The sequence below is a fragment of the Tupaia chinensis genome, unplaced genomic scaffold, assembly GCF_000334495.1.
Source record: "Tupaia chinensis unplaced genomic scaffold, TupChi_1.0 Scaffold000387_1, whole genome shotgun sequence".
Classification (NCBI taxonomy): domain Eukaryota; kingdom Metazoa; phylum Chordata; class Mammalia; order Scandentia; family Tupaiidae; genus Tupaia; species Tupaia belangeri.
The window spans coordinates 1,001,291-1,017,431 of NW_006159889.1; the positions used below are offsets into that span (position 1 = coordinate 1,001,291).

The following is a 16,141-nucleotide window of genomic DNA, read 5'->3' on the forward strand; positions in this document are numbered from 1 at the left end:
GGGCTCCGGCCAGGTGGGACAGAGGTCTGACCGATTTCGTCCGCTAGCCTGGATCTCCTTGGTGACTGTCCTGCTCCTGGTGCTGGGCCTCAGCGCCTTCCTGGGCCTGCTGATGCTGAGGTGGCAGTTTCCCGAGCACTACAGGTACCGCCCCCCTAAGGCGGGAGACAGGGCTGTGGACTCGGCGGGGCCAGAGCCTCTAAACTGGCATCCTTGGGCCTCTCCTGGCACCCGCTTTCCTGACCACTGCCTGCCCACTCCTCTGGCTTCAGCTGCTCCCTCAGGTCTCCTCTGGAAGTCGCGCGGGCTCTTTACACTCGCGTTTGTCCCTAGGGTGGACACCTCCAACAGCCGCACGTCCTGGCAGCCCATCTCAGTGACAAGCTACTGTCCTCGGTTCACACCAGCCAGAAGGCAGGCGTCTGCCTCCCTACGCCTTTCTGCCGCCATCAATGACCCCTCGGGTCTGGCCGTTCCTCTCCTAAACCTCAAACAACGGCCTCCTTTCTCTAACCCTCCGGACACTAGCTGACTCAGGGAAACAGCCTCCTCTCCCTCCACTGCAGCCTCGCACAACCACCAGAATAATCTTTGTAAACTTAACGCATGAAGCTATCATTTTCCTCTTTGAATCCCGTTAGTAGCTCGCCAGAATAGCATCCAGACTCCACAGAATGACAAGCAAGGCTATGCAAAATCTGGCCCCTGTCAGCATTTCCACTTTCTACCCTGTGCATCAGCCTTGCCAAACAAACTGTTGGTGATTTCCTTCTCATGTCAGGTGTTTTACTTCTTAGTGCCTTTGCACAAGATGTCCCCTCTGTCTGTTGTGTATCCTCCTTGGCTGAGTAATCCCCCATTCATCTTTAAACTTTCTTCCCCAACTCTCAAGAAACCTTTCCAGGGCCAGCAGGTGGTGTGCTGGTTGTGGTGCTGGATTCCCATTTTGGGGACTGTGGTTTGAATTCTGACCAGCAGGTTGAGCATCACACTGGGCGTGTGTGCATGGGTGCCCAAATTTGGGGACTGCGGTTTGAATTCCGACCAGCAGGTTGAGCTTCACACTGGGCGTGTGTGCATGGGTGCCCAAAATTCCAAGAGGACAATGGAAAAAGGGTTGAGGCAAGGCCATCCTCTCTGGGGGGTGTTTTTTTACTCTACCTCTCTCTCTCTAGCAAGTGCATGCATCCTATTGTAAATTAAAACGATGAAATCTTTCCTGACTCTCCTCAGCGGTCTCTCTTTAGTGCCCCAGTTCAGTACCAATAGCATTTCACTGCATAATTTGCTTATATATCTTCTCTATTATACCTTACTTGATCATCTTTACATCTTTAGCACAGGGCCTGCTGGCAGGCCCTTAAATAAGTGTTATTAATGAATGACTCACTCTTGTGAGAAGACTAAAGCTAAGGAGAAATGTCATTGGAGGTTGCAGACAGGAGAGTCCATCCCACCTCAGTCCTTCAGTTGGTGACCTCTGCTGATTTGTGAAGACTTAGCTCAGGTGTCAGCTCCACCAGGCAGTGTCTTCTGATGGTTTTAATCTGGGTACCATTGCTGTGGGCTCCTATCTTTCTCTGAACATGTGTCTCTGTATGGATGAGCAGACTGGAATGTAGCCTTGGTGCAGGTAGCCAGACTGGACAAAAAGTTGGAGAAGAGGGAGATGGTGCTGCTGAACTGGGCATGCTCAGTTCCTTTTCCCAAATTTGCCAGATATATGTCACTCTTCCTCCTCTGGAGAGGAATAAGGTCATAGAGAGGCCTCACATGTTGTGTAGCAAAAGTTCCTCCACACAGAAACATGGGCGTCAAAGAATTGGAGGTTCCCCAACGTACCTTAAACCATACTCTTCCCAGACAGACCACCCTCCCCAGTAATTTAGTCATAAGCTCCACTAGTTCTCTTCACGTATTCATTCAACTAATTTCTTGAGTACCTATTACGGGCCAGGCACTATTCTACACCTTGGAGAAAGAGGAGTGAATAAATGGACAACCTCTCTGCCCCTGTGGAGCTGACATTCCAGTGAGGTGAGATAAAGACAATACACACACACACACACACACACACATACATATAACTCTACAAAATATATGAAAATTGAGTGATCTAAAGGAAAACAAAGCAGAGAAGGAGATAGAGAGTGACCAGGAAGGAGGTGGTACTATTTGGGGTGGGGTAGTCAGAGGTCTTCTCTGACCTCTATGTCAGGATAACATTTGAGCAGAGAACTAAAGGCAGCAAGAGGATAAACGAGTGTTCCAGGTAGAGAACAGAAAGGCAAAGGCTCTGAAGCGGGAACACTTAGGCAACCCTGCACCACCCCTGCACCACTCTTTGTTGAATCTGCCTATCATGGACTTCCATCTCCCGCCTGGGGCTGTCTTCTCCCCAATCCTCCTCCACCTACCTCACTGCCTTGATTGTGCTCTTACCTCTCCAAGCCTTTCCCCTCCCCAGCTGCCCGACCTTAATGCTCTCTTCATTCCTCCCAACTCTCCCATGATTCAGTCTCCTCCTTTTCCTTCTTCCCCAGGAGACTGAGGCACGCCCTGTGGCCCTCACTTCCAGACCTGCACCGGGTCCTCGGCCAGTACCTGAGGGACACTGCAGCCCTGAGCCCGGTGAGTGCATTTCCCTTCCCTGTCCTCACCATAGTGCTCTCTGGGGCTGGATTCTTACCCACAACACAACTTGTTCAAGGTCCTTGCCTCCTAGCATCCCCAGCTACTTCCTCCAGCCCAATTCTTCCTACAAAATTGAATCCCTGCTCCCTAGGGATCTGCTCTCATCCAAACTCCTTCCCCCAATCTCTCCCAGCCTAAGGCCACAGTCTCAGACATCTATGAAGAAGTGGAACCCAGCCTCCTTGAAATCCTACCCAAGTCCTCAGAAAAGACTCCCTTGCCCCTATGTTCCTCCCAGGCCCAGGTGGATTACCGAGGATTGCAGCCTTCTTGCCTGGGGACCCTGTCTGTGTGCCCACCCATGGTCGAGCCAGGGTCCTGCTGTACTACTCACATTGCCAACCATTCCTACCTACCACTAAGTTGTTGGCAACAGCCCTGAAGGCCCTTGCTGTCTAGTCCCTGGACAGATCCAAACCCTCTAGCTCTCTCTCCTAATCATCCTACCCTAGTCACCAACACACCTCAGACTCGTGCCCATTCCTCTCTGCCTACCCTTATAGCTGGGCTCCATAGCGCTGATCCTGCCATTCTGCTGACACAAATCCAGTACCTTTCTCCACAGGCAGCTCATTTGACTAAGTCCCTCTAAGCTCACCTTCCTTCTCCCTCCTGTTCAATGCCAAACTCCTTGAAAAGTCTGAACTTCCCCCACTTGCCACTGCTCTTCAGACCACTTCAACTTGTTCCTCTACTGCCATTCTACTAATGAAACTGCCCCGGCAAAATTCACCTCAAATCTTCTCAATACACAATCCAAAAGGATTTTGTCCATCACCAACTTATTTGACTTCTGTGGCATTTGTCATGATTAACTACTCATTTCTCCTAAGTTTTCTTTTCCCTTGGCTTCCACACCTTTACCTTCTTTCCTGGCTCTGCTCTTGCCTCTGTAAGAATACCAGCCAAGAGGGTAAACTGTGGAGTCACCTAATGAATATGCAACCTTGGACAAATAACTTGAGGTCCGTGAGCAGTTTTCTCATCTATAAAACAAGGATAATAACAGTATTCCCATTGAATGGTGAAGAGGATGAAGTGAGGTAACCTAAGTAAAACACAGTGCTTAGGACATGAAAAATGCTTAACGTATGTGAACTACTATTGCAACAATTCCTTCCTAACCTGTTATTCTGACATTTCTTCCACTCCATAATTATTGCAGTCCCGTAAGATTCCATTCTTAAGTCTCCAATCCCACCTGTTCCCATTGCCTTAAATATTAATAGATGGTGACGATTCCCAAGTTCCTCTCTTCAACTCGAACACCTGCGATGCTTTATGCAATCACTTTACATATCTGTCTCCCATTTCTAGATTGTGAGCTCCTTGAGGGCAAGGGTGGTGATTTATTTGTCCCTTTCCCCAGCACCTAGAGTAGTGCTTGGTGCAGAATAGTAGCCCTTCAATAAATGTTTTCTAAATGAATGAAAATTTTCTAGACAATGTTACCTTAATCCGTGCCAAAATGCTCATTCTCTAAGCTATTCATATGGAATGGAAATGACCTTAGACCATTCTGGTATGGATTCTCTAACCCAATTAAATTCTCAAACAAATTGCTTTTTGTTTTTGTTTGCTTGGTTTGGTTTTCGCTGACTCCAGACAGATCCACTGTATCAATCAGGGTCCTGGCAGAAGTGGATGGCACATTGAAACTGGGTAATTTGGGGTGAGTTTAACAAAAGGTATATTTATAATGATGAGAGCAAAATTTGAGAACCCCACTGAGGAACAGTACAGTACCCCAAGACTAACAACAATGAGCTGACACAATGCCTAGGCATTGAGAGGGTAGGGGAGGGAGTGGGGACCACATTTGGAGAGAGTAACTATCAGAGAGCTGCCTGGCAGGAGTTACGGCCTTTGGTAGAGGCATGAAGCCAATCTGTGTGGATAGGGCAAGGAAGGAGCCAGGGGAATAAACAATTCAAGCTCAAGCTCCTCCTACTCTAGTCTTGGGTCCTTAGGAGTAGAGTCAGAGCCTTTATTATGGCTGAGGAAGGTATTATGACAAGTATACATATTGGATGTCCACCTGCCCTGTCCTACCCTCCATCCAGCTCCACCTTGTCCTCTGCTCTGCAAGACTGAATCATATGGCATACATTTGTAGGTTCCCAGGGACTTTGGTCCCTGTTTGGGATCCACCAATGAGATGTTATGGGTTGAATTATATCTCCAACCCCAAAATTCAGATGTTGAAGACTTTTTTATTTTTTTAAGAATTATTTTATTTAACTTTATTTATTTTTAATTTGACCAAAGAAGGATAGAGTGAGAGAGAGAGAAAGGGAAAGTGAGAAAGCAAGCCACCAAGTCCAGGACTTGAATCACGGGCAGCCATGTGGGAGTCCAGTGCCCTTAACCACCATAATCCAAGTACTTCAATTGGGACCTTATTTGGAAATAGGGTTACTGCAAATGTAACTAGTTAAGATGAGGTCATGAGCCCTAGTCCAACATAATTGATATTCTTATACAAAGGGAAATTTGGAAACAGATATACTCAGGAAGAAAGTCAAGCGAACATGAGGCAGAGACTGGGCTGATACTTCTTCAAGCCAAGGAACACCAAAGAATGCCAGCAAACCACCACCAGCATGGGGAGAGGCATGGAACAGGTAATCCTTCACTGCCCTCAGAAGGAATCATCACCTTGACCTGGGACTTCTAGCCTCCGAAACTGTGAGACAATAAATGTCGGTCACTTAAGCCACTCGGTTTGTGGCACTTCGTTACACAGAGGAGCCTAGAGGAGGTGCTACAGAAGGAGCCTATGCTTGCTGGCTCCACACTCTCCCTCTCCCATTCTTCCTGTAACCCCTTCCAAATGGATCCTGAGTACCTACCTTCCTGGTCCTGTTCTCTCCGATGATTTGTTCCTCAGTGACCATATAATCTCCATTCACTTCTTTCATTCCTTTACGTTTAAATGTATAGGGCCAGCCAGGAGCATGTGGCTAGATCCCACGGAGCCAGCTGCACGTTTCAAGTCCCAGACCTGGCATCTTGAAAAGCATGCTGGGCGCAGGGGAGTGTGTGTGTGTGTGTGTGTGTGTGTGTGTATACATGCCCACAATTCTGAAAGGAGAATGAAGAAAGGACTGAGGTGTGGCCATGCACCCTGAGGGGTACTTTCTCACTTTCTCTTTTTCAGGCTAGCACTCTTACCTTCCAGCTAAAAAAAGAAAAAAAAATGTACAAATTCCCCAACATCACACTTTTCTCCTTCTCCTCTACAATTACCCTTAGTCAAGAAGTTGTAAGTTGCTGGGACCAGCAGCTGGTGTAATGGCTATGTCACTGGACTCTCATGTAGTCAACTGTGGTTTGAGTCCTGGACCCGGTGGATTACACTCACACCAGGTCGCACACATGGCCCATGCCCAAGATCCCAAAAAGAGAATGGAGGAGAAGGGACTGCAGGGTGGCAATCACCCCAGGGTGACTTCTCACTTTCTGTCTCTCTGTTTTTCTGGTGAGTGTTCTATTTGGCCCTTCTCTACACAGAAACCCTTGCCAGTTCCACAGTCTCTGCAAATAAAGCCCAAACTCTTTAGCATAACATTTAAAACCCTGACCTGACACTAGACTACCTTTCCTATGTTTTATAGGGTTCAGGGACTCCCCATTTCTAACCCCAGGACATCCTGCTCTTTGTTTTCCAAGGTAATAGAAAATAAACAATTGAAAACTTCAAAGTCAAAGATAAGAATGTTAAATTTGGACTCTTGTCATTAGGGCTGAACTCGGACCGGTGGATTAAACTCACAGTTGACTAATTACCGAAAATCCTGTTTTCCAGCCTGTTTCTGGGACAGTAGATGCATTCCTGTACACTGTCAGGATTGCAGGGATTAGTCGGGTAGTTTAGATCGGCTCCACTGAATGTGGGCTGTATGTCTTTAGGTAAGCTTCTACCCTAACTCTGACCCAGATTCTTTTTCTGTAAAATGAAGATAGAGTTATCTGCTTTACAGGATTAAAGGTTGAACTCAATAATACATGTAAATTGTTTAACATAGTAGTTAGCAGACAGTCAATAATTGGTACCCATTATTTTTATTATTGTTGCCTCACGTCTGAATTTATTTACACAATTCTTTCAAGGCATTATTAAAATAGTGGATTGAATGGGAGCCAGACCTAGATTACCACCAACTTCTTTGTATGACCTTGGACTAACTCCTTCCTCGGCCTATTTCTCCATCTGTAAAATAGGAGTATGATGCTGGGACGGAGAGGGCACCCCTCAGATCAGACTAATACCTAAGATTCCTGACACCTCTAAAGTCCCATGGAGGTAAGCCACTGTGTCTGTATAGGGCAGTGTAACTTATTTTCCAGGTAGGCAGGTGTGAATCTGATTCCTTTTTTTTACCTTAAGGATTCACTTCCTCTCTTTCGGTGCCATTTTCCCTGTTTGTAAAACAAACAAAACAAACAAGCACACGTGTTACTTCCTTCATAGCAAGGTTCTACTAGGTGCCATGCAAACAACGGATGCACCCTACCTAGCTGGGACCTCCCTCCTACTCCTAAGCTGCTCGACCAGGTCCCCTCTTACCCCGCCGGCCTGCCGCTCACCGGCCGCAGTGCTGGGGGCAGTGCTGCGGGTCACTCCACCGAGCTCTGCGCGTGTGTAGCATAACCCGCCCCACATGCTCTAGACCCTCACGCACCCGGAGGCTGACACTCCGACTGGCGCGGGTCAGGGAACGCCGAAGAATGAATGGAAACGACTCTAGAACGCAGACACACCGCGGACCCGGCTCCTCTGGCTTCCAAACTCCAATTCTCTGGAGCCGGCATTACTAAGACACTTTCTCATCCTTTAAATCACGCTCCAGGGTTGGACTCTCGTGAGATCTGCGCCTTGGGCCGGAAGACCCGCCCCCTTTGCCATAGAGGCCAATGGGCGTGGGTGACGGTTGAGACGGTTGGATTTTGAAGGAGCCAATGAGTGACCGGAGCGGAGAGTTTAAGAGGCGTTGTCCAGACACGCTGAAGCCGGTCGGGGATTGGAACCTGCTCGGGATCCCTCGGTGAGAAGCCGCTAGCCCAGCCGTGGCCGGGGCGCAGACCAGGGGGGGAAGGGCAGCCGCCGAGGGCGGCCCTGATTGTGTGCCCGGCGGGGAAGGAAGTACCCGCGCCGCCTCCTGAGCACAGTCGTTCTCTCTGGAATCCAGGTTTCAGCGAGCACCGACTCCAAGGATCCCTCCCCTCCAGGCGCTCCCATGGCGCAGTTCGTGTTCGAGAGCGACCTGCACTCGCTGCTTCAGCTAGACGCACCCATCCCCAATGCACCCCCTGCGCGCTGGCAGCGCAAAGCCAAGGAGGCTGCAGGGCCAGCCCCTTCACCCATGCGGGCTGCCAACAGATCCCACAGCGCCGGCAGGACCCCGGGCCGAACTCCCGGTCAGTGTGGTACGGCGGGACACCGGGCCGGAGAGGGATTGCTTGAGCGCAGCCTTCATGCCTCCTCGGACCCAGGAGCCTGGTCAGACTGGCTTCTCTCTCTCCCCTCCCCAGGCAAATCCAGCTCCAAGGTTCAGACTACTCCTAGCAAACCTGGTGGCGACCGCTATATCCCCCATCGCAGTGCTTCCCAGATGGAGGTGGCCAGTTTCCTCCTGAGCAAGGAGAACCAGCCAGAAAACAGCCAGACACCCACCAAGAAGGTAAGTGCCCCAGGGGCTCACTGCACGTGACCACCTGGTCCTTTGGATATATTTAACACTCTCTTGCCTCACCCCCCCCCCCCCCACCCTTCTATGCCAGGAACATCAGAAAGCCTGGGCTCTGAACCTGAATGGTTTTGATGTGGAGGAAGCCAAGATCCTCCGGCTCAGTGGAAAACCACAGAATGCTCCTGAGGGTAAGATCTGAAGTTCTTGGTCCTTGGAAGGAGGTGTCAGTTCATTGCAGGGCTGGTGTGTGTGTGCGCGCGCGCGCGTGCATGTCGGTGTGGTGTAGGAGGGTGTGGGCAGGGATGGATTCCTGTCTTCTCCCACCTAATACCGAGGCAAGGGAAGTATCCATTTTCCATTGCTGAGATTCTCTCCATTGCCACAGGCTACCAGAACAGACTGAAAGTACTCTATAGCCAGAAGGCCACTCCTGGCTCCAGCCGCAAGACTTGCCGTTACATTCCTTCCCTGCCTGACCGAATCTTAGATGCTCCAGAAATTCGGAATGACTACTGTAAGTGCAGCCTTATGCCTGCCTCGTGCATGTAGAGAGAGGGCCTGGGGGCCAGGCAAATGCGGACGCTCACGTGCTTCCCTTTCTGCCTCTGGCAGACCTGAACCTCGTGGACTGGAGCTCTGGGAACGTACTGGCTGTGGCACTGGACAACAGTGTTTATTTGTGGAGTGCAAGCTCTGGTGACATCCTGCAGCTGCTGCAAATGGAGCAGCCTGGGGACTACGTATCCTCTGTGGCCTGGATCAAAGAAGGCAACTATCTTGCTGTGGGCACCAGCAGCGCTGAGGTGCAGGTGAGACTTGTCCCTGTACTGCAGCCCTCTCGTCACTGGACGCAGGGCACTTTCCCAGCTGAGAATATTAATGTCTGGTCACAAGCTCTCGTGGTCTTCTCTCTCTCTAGCTATGGGATGTGCAACAGCAGAAACGGCTACGAAACATGACCAGTCACTCTGCCCGAGTGGGCTCCCTGAGTTGGAACAGCTATATCCTGTCCAGGTTAGTGGCAAAAGTCTGCTGAGTTTTTTGCCCACCCTGCCCTTGACTGTACACTCCTGAATCAAAGTAGCTCATGGCTTTGGGTGTTGCCCCAGAACCTAATTCCCTTTTCCCTCTCTCTCCCAGTGGCTCACGCACTGGCCACATCCACCACCATGATGTTCGGGTAGCAGAACATCATGTGGCAACACTGAGTGGCCACAGCCAAGAAGTGTGTGGACTGCGCTGGGCCCCAGATGGACGACATTTGGCCAGTGGTGGCAATGATAACTTGGTCAATGTGTGGCCCAGTGCACCTGGAGAGGGTGGCTGGGTTCCCCTGCAAACATTCACCCAGCATCAAGGGGCTGTCAAGGTGAGAGGGGTTGGGATGAGGCTTTTGTACACTCCCTGGGAAGGGGAGATGGGCTGGCAGGATTGGACTGGGTTTATCTGTGACCCCAGTGGCTTTCTGTCTAGCTCTAGTACCTGTTGACCCCTTTATCTCATCTAGGCTGTAGCTTGGTGTCCCTGGCAATCCAACGTCCTGGCAACAGGAGGAGGCACCAGTGATCGACACATTCGCATCTGGAATGTCTGCTCTGGGGCCTGTCTGAGTGCCGTGGACGCCCATTCCCAGGTAGCCTTTTACCCATTTTCGCTCACTCTGGCGTGTTTTCTTGCTCTTCCTGAGCAACCATGTCCATTCCAATGGCCTCACCAGCTCCTTACTCTGATTCCCAAAGTTGTAACTCAGCTATGACTCATGAGTTCCATTTCCAACAGCCTGTGGCTTCTCTCCAGTCCTATGTCCTACAGGCACCGCCACCTCAGTGTGTCCCAAATTAAACTCGTCACTTCCCCTTTCCTCCTTGAACTGTTCCACCTTCTCCTCCCACATTGCTTCAGAATGGTAGAACCTGTTAGAAATCTGAAAAGCCTCCTACACTCCTTTATCCTCCTCACCAGAACTTATCGGCTTTGCCTCAGAGTACCATTCACATCTGTCCCCTCAGCCTCATCCTTCACAGCAGAGGCCCACTACATGACTTTCTCACTGGTCTCTAAGCACCTGGTTATTTCCTAACCTGTCCTCTACACTGTGGTCGGAGTGTTCCGTAACTGTCCTGCTTAAACTTGTAATGGCTTCTCGTCACCCACAGCATATAATCCAGATCCATGCATAAGCGATGTATTTTTTTTTTCTTTTTTTGGAGAGGTTTTTTGCTATAGGGCGCGTGCTCTCACCAGACAGACAGAGACAGAGAGACAGAAAGCAGGAAATCCACCCCCCCGGGGGGGTGGCCACACCGCAATCCCTTCTCCATTCTCCTCTCAGGATCTTGGGCATGCACGTACACGCATCCAGCATGAGTTTAAACCACCGAGTCTGGGACTCAAACCGCGTTCAACTACTTGGGAGTCCAGTGACATAGCCATTACACTAACCGCTGGTCCCCATAAGCAGTATTTGAGCCCCTTGTTGGTCTCCCTGCTGTCACTCCAGCTTCCTCCTCCCATTGTCACCATGCAGCCCTCACTTTAGACATGGGCTCTAAAGCCAGATGGCATGAATTGAAATTCTGTAAAATGGATAATAATTGTCTCTCAAAGGACTTTGCTAATAACAGTGATCATTCAAGTCCATTGGTAGCAACTGGCAGGATCCCTGACACCAGAAGGGACTTAGTCCCAGTGTGAGTAGCCTTGACCTTTGTCATGCAATGCCACCCCTCTCCACAGGTGTGCTCTATCCTCTGGTCTCCCCACTACAAGGAGCTCATCTTCTCCATTCTCCTCTCAGGATCTTGGGCATGCACGTACACGCATCCAGCATGAGTTTAAACCACCGAGTCTGGGACTCAAACCGCGGTCAACTACGTGGGAGTCCAGTGACATAGCCATTACACTAACCGCTGGTCCCCATAAGCAGTATTTGAGCCCCTTGTTGGTCTCCCTGCTGTCACTCCAGCTTCCTCCTCCCATTGTCACCATGCAGCCCTCACTTTAGACATGGGCTCTAAAGCCAGATGGCATGAATTGAAATTCTGTAAAATGGATAATAATTGTCTCTCAAAGGACTTTGCTAATAACAGTGATCATTCAAGTCCATTGGTAGCAACTGGCAGGATCCCTGACACCAGAAGGGACTTAGTCCCAGTGTGAGTAGCCTTGACCTTTGTCATGCAATGCCACCCCTCTCCACAGGTGTGCTCTATCCTCTGGTCTCCCCACTACAAGGAGCTCATCTCAGGCCATGGTTTTGCCCAGAACCAGCTGGTTATTTGGAAGTACCCGACTATGGCCAAGGTGGCTGAGCTCAAAGGTAGGTGACTTCAGTAGAAGATGCCAGACACAAAAGACCACATATTATAAGACTCCATTGTTGTGAAAGTCTAGAATATGCAAATCCACAGACAAAACAGATTTTTTTTTAGAGAGGTTTTTGCTATAGTGCGTGTGCACTCGCCAGACAGACAGAGAGAGACAGAGAGAGAGAAAGCAAGAAATCACCCCCCAGGGGAGATGGCCACGCCACAATCCCTTCTCCTCCATTCTCCTCTCGGGATCTTGGGCACACACGCACACACGCCCAGCATGAGTTTAAGCCACCAGGTCCGGGACTCGAACCGCAGTCGACTACGTGGGAGTCCAGCGACACAGCCATTATGCTAACTGCTGGTCCCCAGATAAAACAGATTAACAGTTGCCAGGGGCTGAGGAGAGAGGAGAATGGGTAATGATCAAAATATCCGTATACTTTTTTTCTTTTGAGAGGTTTTCGCTATAGGGCGCGTGCGCTCGCCAGACAGAGACAGAGAGACAGAAAGCAAGAAATCACCCCCCAGGGGGGATGGTCACTCCACAATCTCTTCTCCATTCTCCTCTCGGGATCTTGGGCACGCATGCACACACGCCCAGCGTGAGTTTTAAGCCACTGAGTCCGGGACTCGAACACGCGGTCGACTACGTGGGAGTCCAGCGACACAGCCATTATGCTAACTGCTGGTGCCCAGACAAAACAGATTAACAGTTGCTAGGGGCTGAGGAGAGAGGAGAATGGGAAATGATCAAAATATCCATATTCTTTAAAAGGATGAATTTTATGGTTTGTATATTACATCTGGTTAAAATTGTTACAAGAAAAAAAAAAATTTGAGGGTGTACCTACATTCATATGCACTGCTCTTACCTGCCCAGGTCACACAGCCCGGGTTCTGAGTCTGACCATGAGCCCAGACGGGGCCACCGTGGCATCAGCAGCAGCAGATGAGACCCTGCGGCTCTGGCGCTGCTTTGAGTTGGACCCTGCACGGCGGCGGGAGCGCGAGAAGGCCAGTGCAGCTAAAAGCAGCCTCATCCACCAAGGCATCCGCTGAGGACCAACCCACCCCCTCGGTTGTTTTCTTTTTTTTTAGTTTTTCTAATAAAGTCATGTCTCCCTCTCATGCATGACTATGTCCCAACGGCTTTCCCAGGAGCTGCCCTTACTGTGATCAGAGAATAAGAACTGCCCTGTGGGAGCCTCGACCTCCCTCCTGTTGTAGCTGTGTGTCCCACCTCCATCCACACATGTACAAACACAGCCCATGGTTTCTTCTGTCACTTTTAATAAGACACAAGTGAGTAAGCAGCCTCCACAGGCCGTATTCCCAGGCCCGCCACCCACCCTGACCTTTGGCCCAGAAGCTCCTGCTTCAGTGTGGGTTGGAGGAGGAGGAAGCCTGGGTCCACAGTGACAGATTATTGCTGACCTCTTCAGTGTGAGGAAAAAGGCCACAAGACCCTGGTGGGGGCCAGCCCTGAGTGCTCCTTCCGAGTTTAAGGCAGGGAGGGGGAAGTAAGTGTCCAGCCCTTTCAGCCCCCGTCTCTGGAGCGGCAGAGGGCAATAAGGCCACATCCCCTGGAGCTGGCTGGGAGAAGTGGGTGAGGAACGGAAGCAATGGTCCCTGCAGACCAGCTGTGGTGAGGGGAGGGCCAGTCCCCTGCTCAGTCCTGACCACATAGGCCCTGGTCACAGGTGAAGGTGGGGAGGACACTGACGGATGCTGCCCAAGGTGCAGTCCTGAGGCACTTAGGTGGGTGCTGTTCTAGGCCACGCTTCTCAGTTGGCCTTGACCTTGGCATTGGCAGTACCTGGAGCTCCATTTTGAAGTGCACGGGGCAACCGCTTGCCCTTGGTGTAAGAGTGATACCAGAAGTTGGAGAACAGCACGAAGAAGATGGTGCCATACATCCAGATGAGGTGGATAATAACTGGGTACTGGTAGTTACAGCTGGGCATGAAGTAGTACTGGGAGATGTGCAGGGAGACCAGGACGAACTGTATCTGCAACAGAACACAAGGGTCGTTAACAGTGAGAGGACAGGAGGGAAGGGGTACCAGGGTACCGAATGACGCTGAGTGAGAAGGAGGGATGGGGTCAAAGGCACGAGAGGCTGGATCAAGGCAGGATCAGGACTAGGAATCCTGGGAGTGGGGGGTGGGGGTTACTGGGCCACGCCGGAACCAGGACCCTCACCAGCTGGATGGCTGTCATGTGCTTTTTCCACCAAAGGTAGGGCTGAGCCACAGGGCCGAGGGCAGACAGTCCATAGTACAGGTACATGACAACGTGCACAGAAGAGTTTATCATGGCATGGAAAGACCCCATTCCTCCTGTGAGTGGACAAACAGAGTTGAGTCTTTGGACCCCAGTGCCCACTCCTCTTCCCCAAATGGCCTTCACTGCTTACCTGGGGCAATTTTTACCCCCCACCACCAGCTCCAGGGAAGCACTGAGTGATGGAAGACATGTAAGAAGGTCACCTGCCCATCTTTTTTCCGGAGAATAAAGATGACCTGGAGAAGAGTGGGGGAAGGATGTTCAGAGCCAGGGTCTCTCTTCCCATTTTACCTCCCAAGTTCTCACATCTCATGTATCTACTCACCGTGTCTATCAGCTCAATGAACTTGGAGAAGAGGAAGAGCCAGGCCACTCGGACCATCTGCAAGAAGTCAGAGCAGCCTTGGGACCCCACACATTGCTCTAATGGCCTCTCTAAACTGGGCCATGAGCACGAGTCACACCCAGCTTCTCTCCCCCCCACCCCCCAGGTAGCTATGACCTAGCCCCAACCTCTACTTACCCGGAGTGCCTCGGGGCTATTGGAATAGTCCACAGGGTCACAGCGCCAGGTATAGGTACTCAGCCAGCCAGACATCAGGAACTAGGAAGGAGTTGTAGATTAAACCACCAGAGAATCATCCTCCTGCAACCCCTCACCTCTAGCTGAAGAAACAGATCTGAGCCTCTCCAGTAAGGAGAGATGCTATGCTCTGGCCCTCAGCCCCCCTTATCTAGCTGCAGGGATTAAAGCCCACCTCATAGACAATGTAGAGGGAGAGCGCCACCAGTGAGAAGTTGTAGACGATCATGAAATTACGGAGCTGGAAAGGCTTCCGATTGGCCATGATGCGAGGCCCCAGTGAGAGAACGAAGTACACGTAGGTCAGGAGGATGGAGGTCATTAGCAGGGGGGACCCCATCAGAGGGTAGCCCTGGACCCGGGGATCTGTGAATAAGGATCAAAGGAGTCAAGAAGGGTTGCAAGGTTCTAAAGGTCCTTGCAGGTCTATAGACATGAGGTCAGGTCACAACGGGTCAAAGGGTGCACAGAGACTCCCTATCGGGAGACAGCCCCAGAACCAGGGATCCCAGGGAAGAAGGGAAGAGGGCTGGTGAGCAGCATCTTACCTGCATGCTTCAACATCTCCTGGAATAAGTTCACAACAGCGTCCATCCTGGCTAAGGACTCTGGGGAGGGGTGGAGGGTGGACGTCGGACAGGGCCCGCTGTGCACCTCCACCCCACATGTGACCCACAGAGACAAGACCCGGAACCAGACCAGACAGTTCCTGAGGCCTCGTCACAGCAAGGACAGAGGAACCGTGACAGGAAGGGATGGCTGGAGACCAGAGGCAGGAGGAGGCAGTCTGCTGGGGCATCTGTTCCCCACACATCCTGCCTGCCTGCCCGGGAAGAGCTGTCCTGTCCCACTCTTCCTCTCCAGATCGTACTCTCCTCTCCTCCCTCCTTGCTCCTCTCCAGTCTCACTTCCCGGCTTCCCTCGACCTCAATCTTCCTCCAGCAGAGAACTCTCAATTCTCTTTCAGGAGAGTCTCACCTCTCCACCAACAGGGAGTTCATCTCCAGAATAAACCTCCTTTCCCTTCCTGGACAATGTCTCTCGCCTCCCCAGCCCTGGTCTTTCTCCTCCAGGGGTTCTCTCCAGAGCTTCAATCACTCCTCTCCTATTCTATCCTCCCCTGTCCTCTAATCCCTTCTGGGACTCTGAGCTCCCCAAGGTTCCTCCTCTCCCCAGCCAGGGCTCACTTTCCTGGTCCCTTCAGTCTCTTCTGGAACCTTAACAGCTGGGGCAGGATTCCCCCTCTCCCTCTGCCTTCCTGGGGACTCTCACCTCCAGCCTCTCCGGTGCTCTCCTCTCCCCTCTCGGAGCCTTCCAGTCCTGGAGCCTGGCTCTTTGAGACTCCAGCCCTGGCGGCTCCACCTGTCTGACTAGATCTGGCAGCAGCCCCGCCCTCCGCCCGCCCCCGCTGTACTGCGCATGGGGTGGAGGGTGGGTCCAGGCCACAGGTCAGTGCCTGGAGGAGCAGGACCTACGAGGATTGGGAAAGCCAACTAAAGCCCCACACTCACCACCCACCCACCCACCCACCCAGGGCCAGCTAGACAAGCCAAGGGCCTAGGCCCTGAGCC

General features: G+C 51.4%; 3 protein-coding genes and 1 long non-coding RNA gene across 12 annotated transcripts in view; 2 read left to right on the top strand and 2 right to left on the bottom strand.

Annotated features, from left to right (window-relative positions):
• MPL (MPL proto-oncogene, thrombopoietin receptor) overlaps window positions 1–4,122 on the top strand; it is a 16,182-nt gene extending 12,060 nt beyond the window's left edge. For 2 of the 4 annotated variants that reach the window (XM_006153743.2, XM_027773903.1), the window contains exons 10-12: window positions 48–144; window positions 2,544–2,631; window positions 2,828–4,122. In XM_006153743.2, the coding sequence (XP_006153805.1) occupies window positions 48–144; window positions 2,544–2,631; window positions 2,828–3,076 (434 nt within the window). In that variant the 3' untranslated portion in view covers window positions 3,077–4,122. Of the gene's footprint in view, window positions 1–47; window positions 145–333; window positions 912–2,543; window positions 2,632–2,827 lie in introns of those variants that run through there. The other 2 variants (XM_027773904.1, XM_027773902.1) reach the window with 2 other exon arrangements.
• A 2,621-nt stretch (window positions 4,123–6,743) lies between these two features.
• LOC106735433 (uncharacterized) lies at window positions 6,744–7,532 on the bottom strand. Of its 2 annotated transcripts, XR_001370761.1 has the most exons (3): window positions 7,380–7,532; window positions 7,079–7,116; window positions 6,744–6,907 (listed from the first exon to the last, which is right to left on the bottom strand). It is a non-coding gene; the product is annotated as an uncharacterized LOC106735433 (long non-coding RNA). The 2 variants fall into 2 exon arrangements; XR_003550281.1 differs by having other exon boundaries at window positions 6,744–7,116.
• A 120-nt stretch (window positions 7,533–7,652) lies between these two features.
• CDC20 (cell division cycle 20) lies at window positions 7,653–12,829 on the top strand. 2 transcript variants are annotated; one of them, XM_006153741.3, is made up of 11 exons: window positions 7,653–7,742; window positions 7,887–8,124; window positions 8,230–8,378; window positions 8,479–8,575; window positions 8,773–8,901; window positions 9,000–9,196; window positions 9,307–9,401; window positions 9,528–9,756; window positions 9,895–10,020; window positions 11,589–11,706; window positions 12,582–12,829. In XM_006153741.3, the coding sequence occupies exons 2-11, from the start codon at window positions 7,935–7,937 to the stop codon at window positions 12,758–12,760; spliced, it is 1,509 nt and encodes a 502-aa protein (XP_006153803.1). In that variant the 5' UTR covers window positions 7,653–7,742; window positions 7,887–7,934; the 3' UTR covers window positions 12,761–12,829. The 2 variants fall into 2 exon arrangements, with proteins under 2 accessions (XP_006153803.1, XP_006153804.1); XM_006153742.3 differs by having other exon boundaries at window positions 7,887–8,115.
• Window positions 12,830–12,974: 145 nt separating this feature from the next.
• Window positions 12,975–16,141, bottom strand: part of ELOVL1 (ELOVL fatty acid elongase 1) — a 5,567-nt gene continuing 2,400 nt past the window's right edge. For 3 of the 4 annotated variants that reach the window (XM_006153745.3, XM_027773905.1, XM_014589859.2), the window contains 7 exons: window positions 15,119–15,178; window positions 14,746–14,936; window positions 14,511–14,591; window positions 14,313–14,369; window positions 14,118–14,223; window positions 13,904–14,040; window positions 13,486–13,710 (listed from right to left, as the gene is read on the bottom strand). In XM_006153745.3, coding sequence (XP_006153807.1) covers window positions 13,486–13,710; window positions 13,904–14,040; window positions 14,118–14,223; window positions 14,313–14,369; window positions 14,511–14,591; window positions 14,746–14,936; window positions 15,119–15,164 — 843 coding nt within the window. In that variant the 5' untranslated portion in view covers window positions 15,165–15,178. Of the gene's footprint in view, window positions 13,711–13,903; window positions 14,041–14,117; window positions 14,224–14,312; window positions 14,370–14,510; window positions 14,592–14,745; window positions 14,937–15,118; window positions 15,179–16,141 lie in introns of those variants that run through there. The other variant, XM_027773906.1, reaches the window with a different exon arrangement.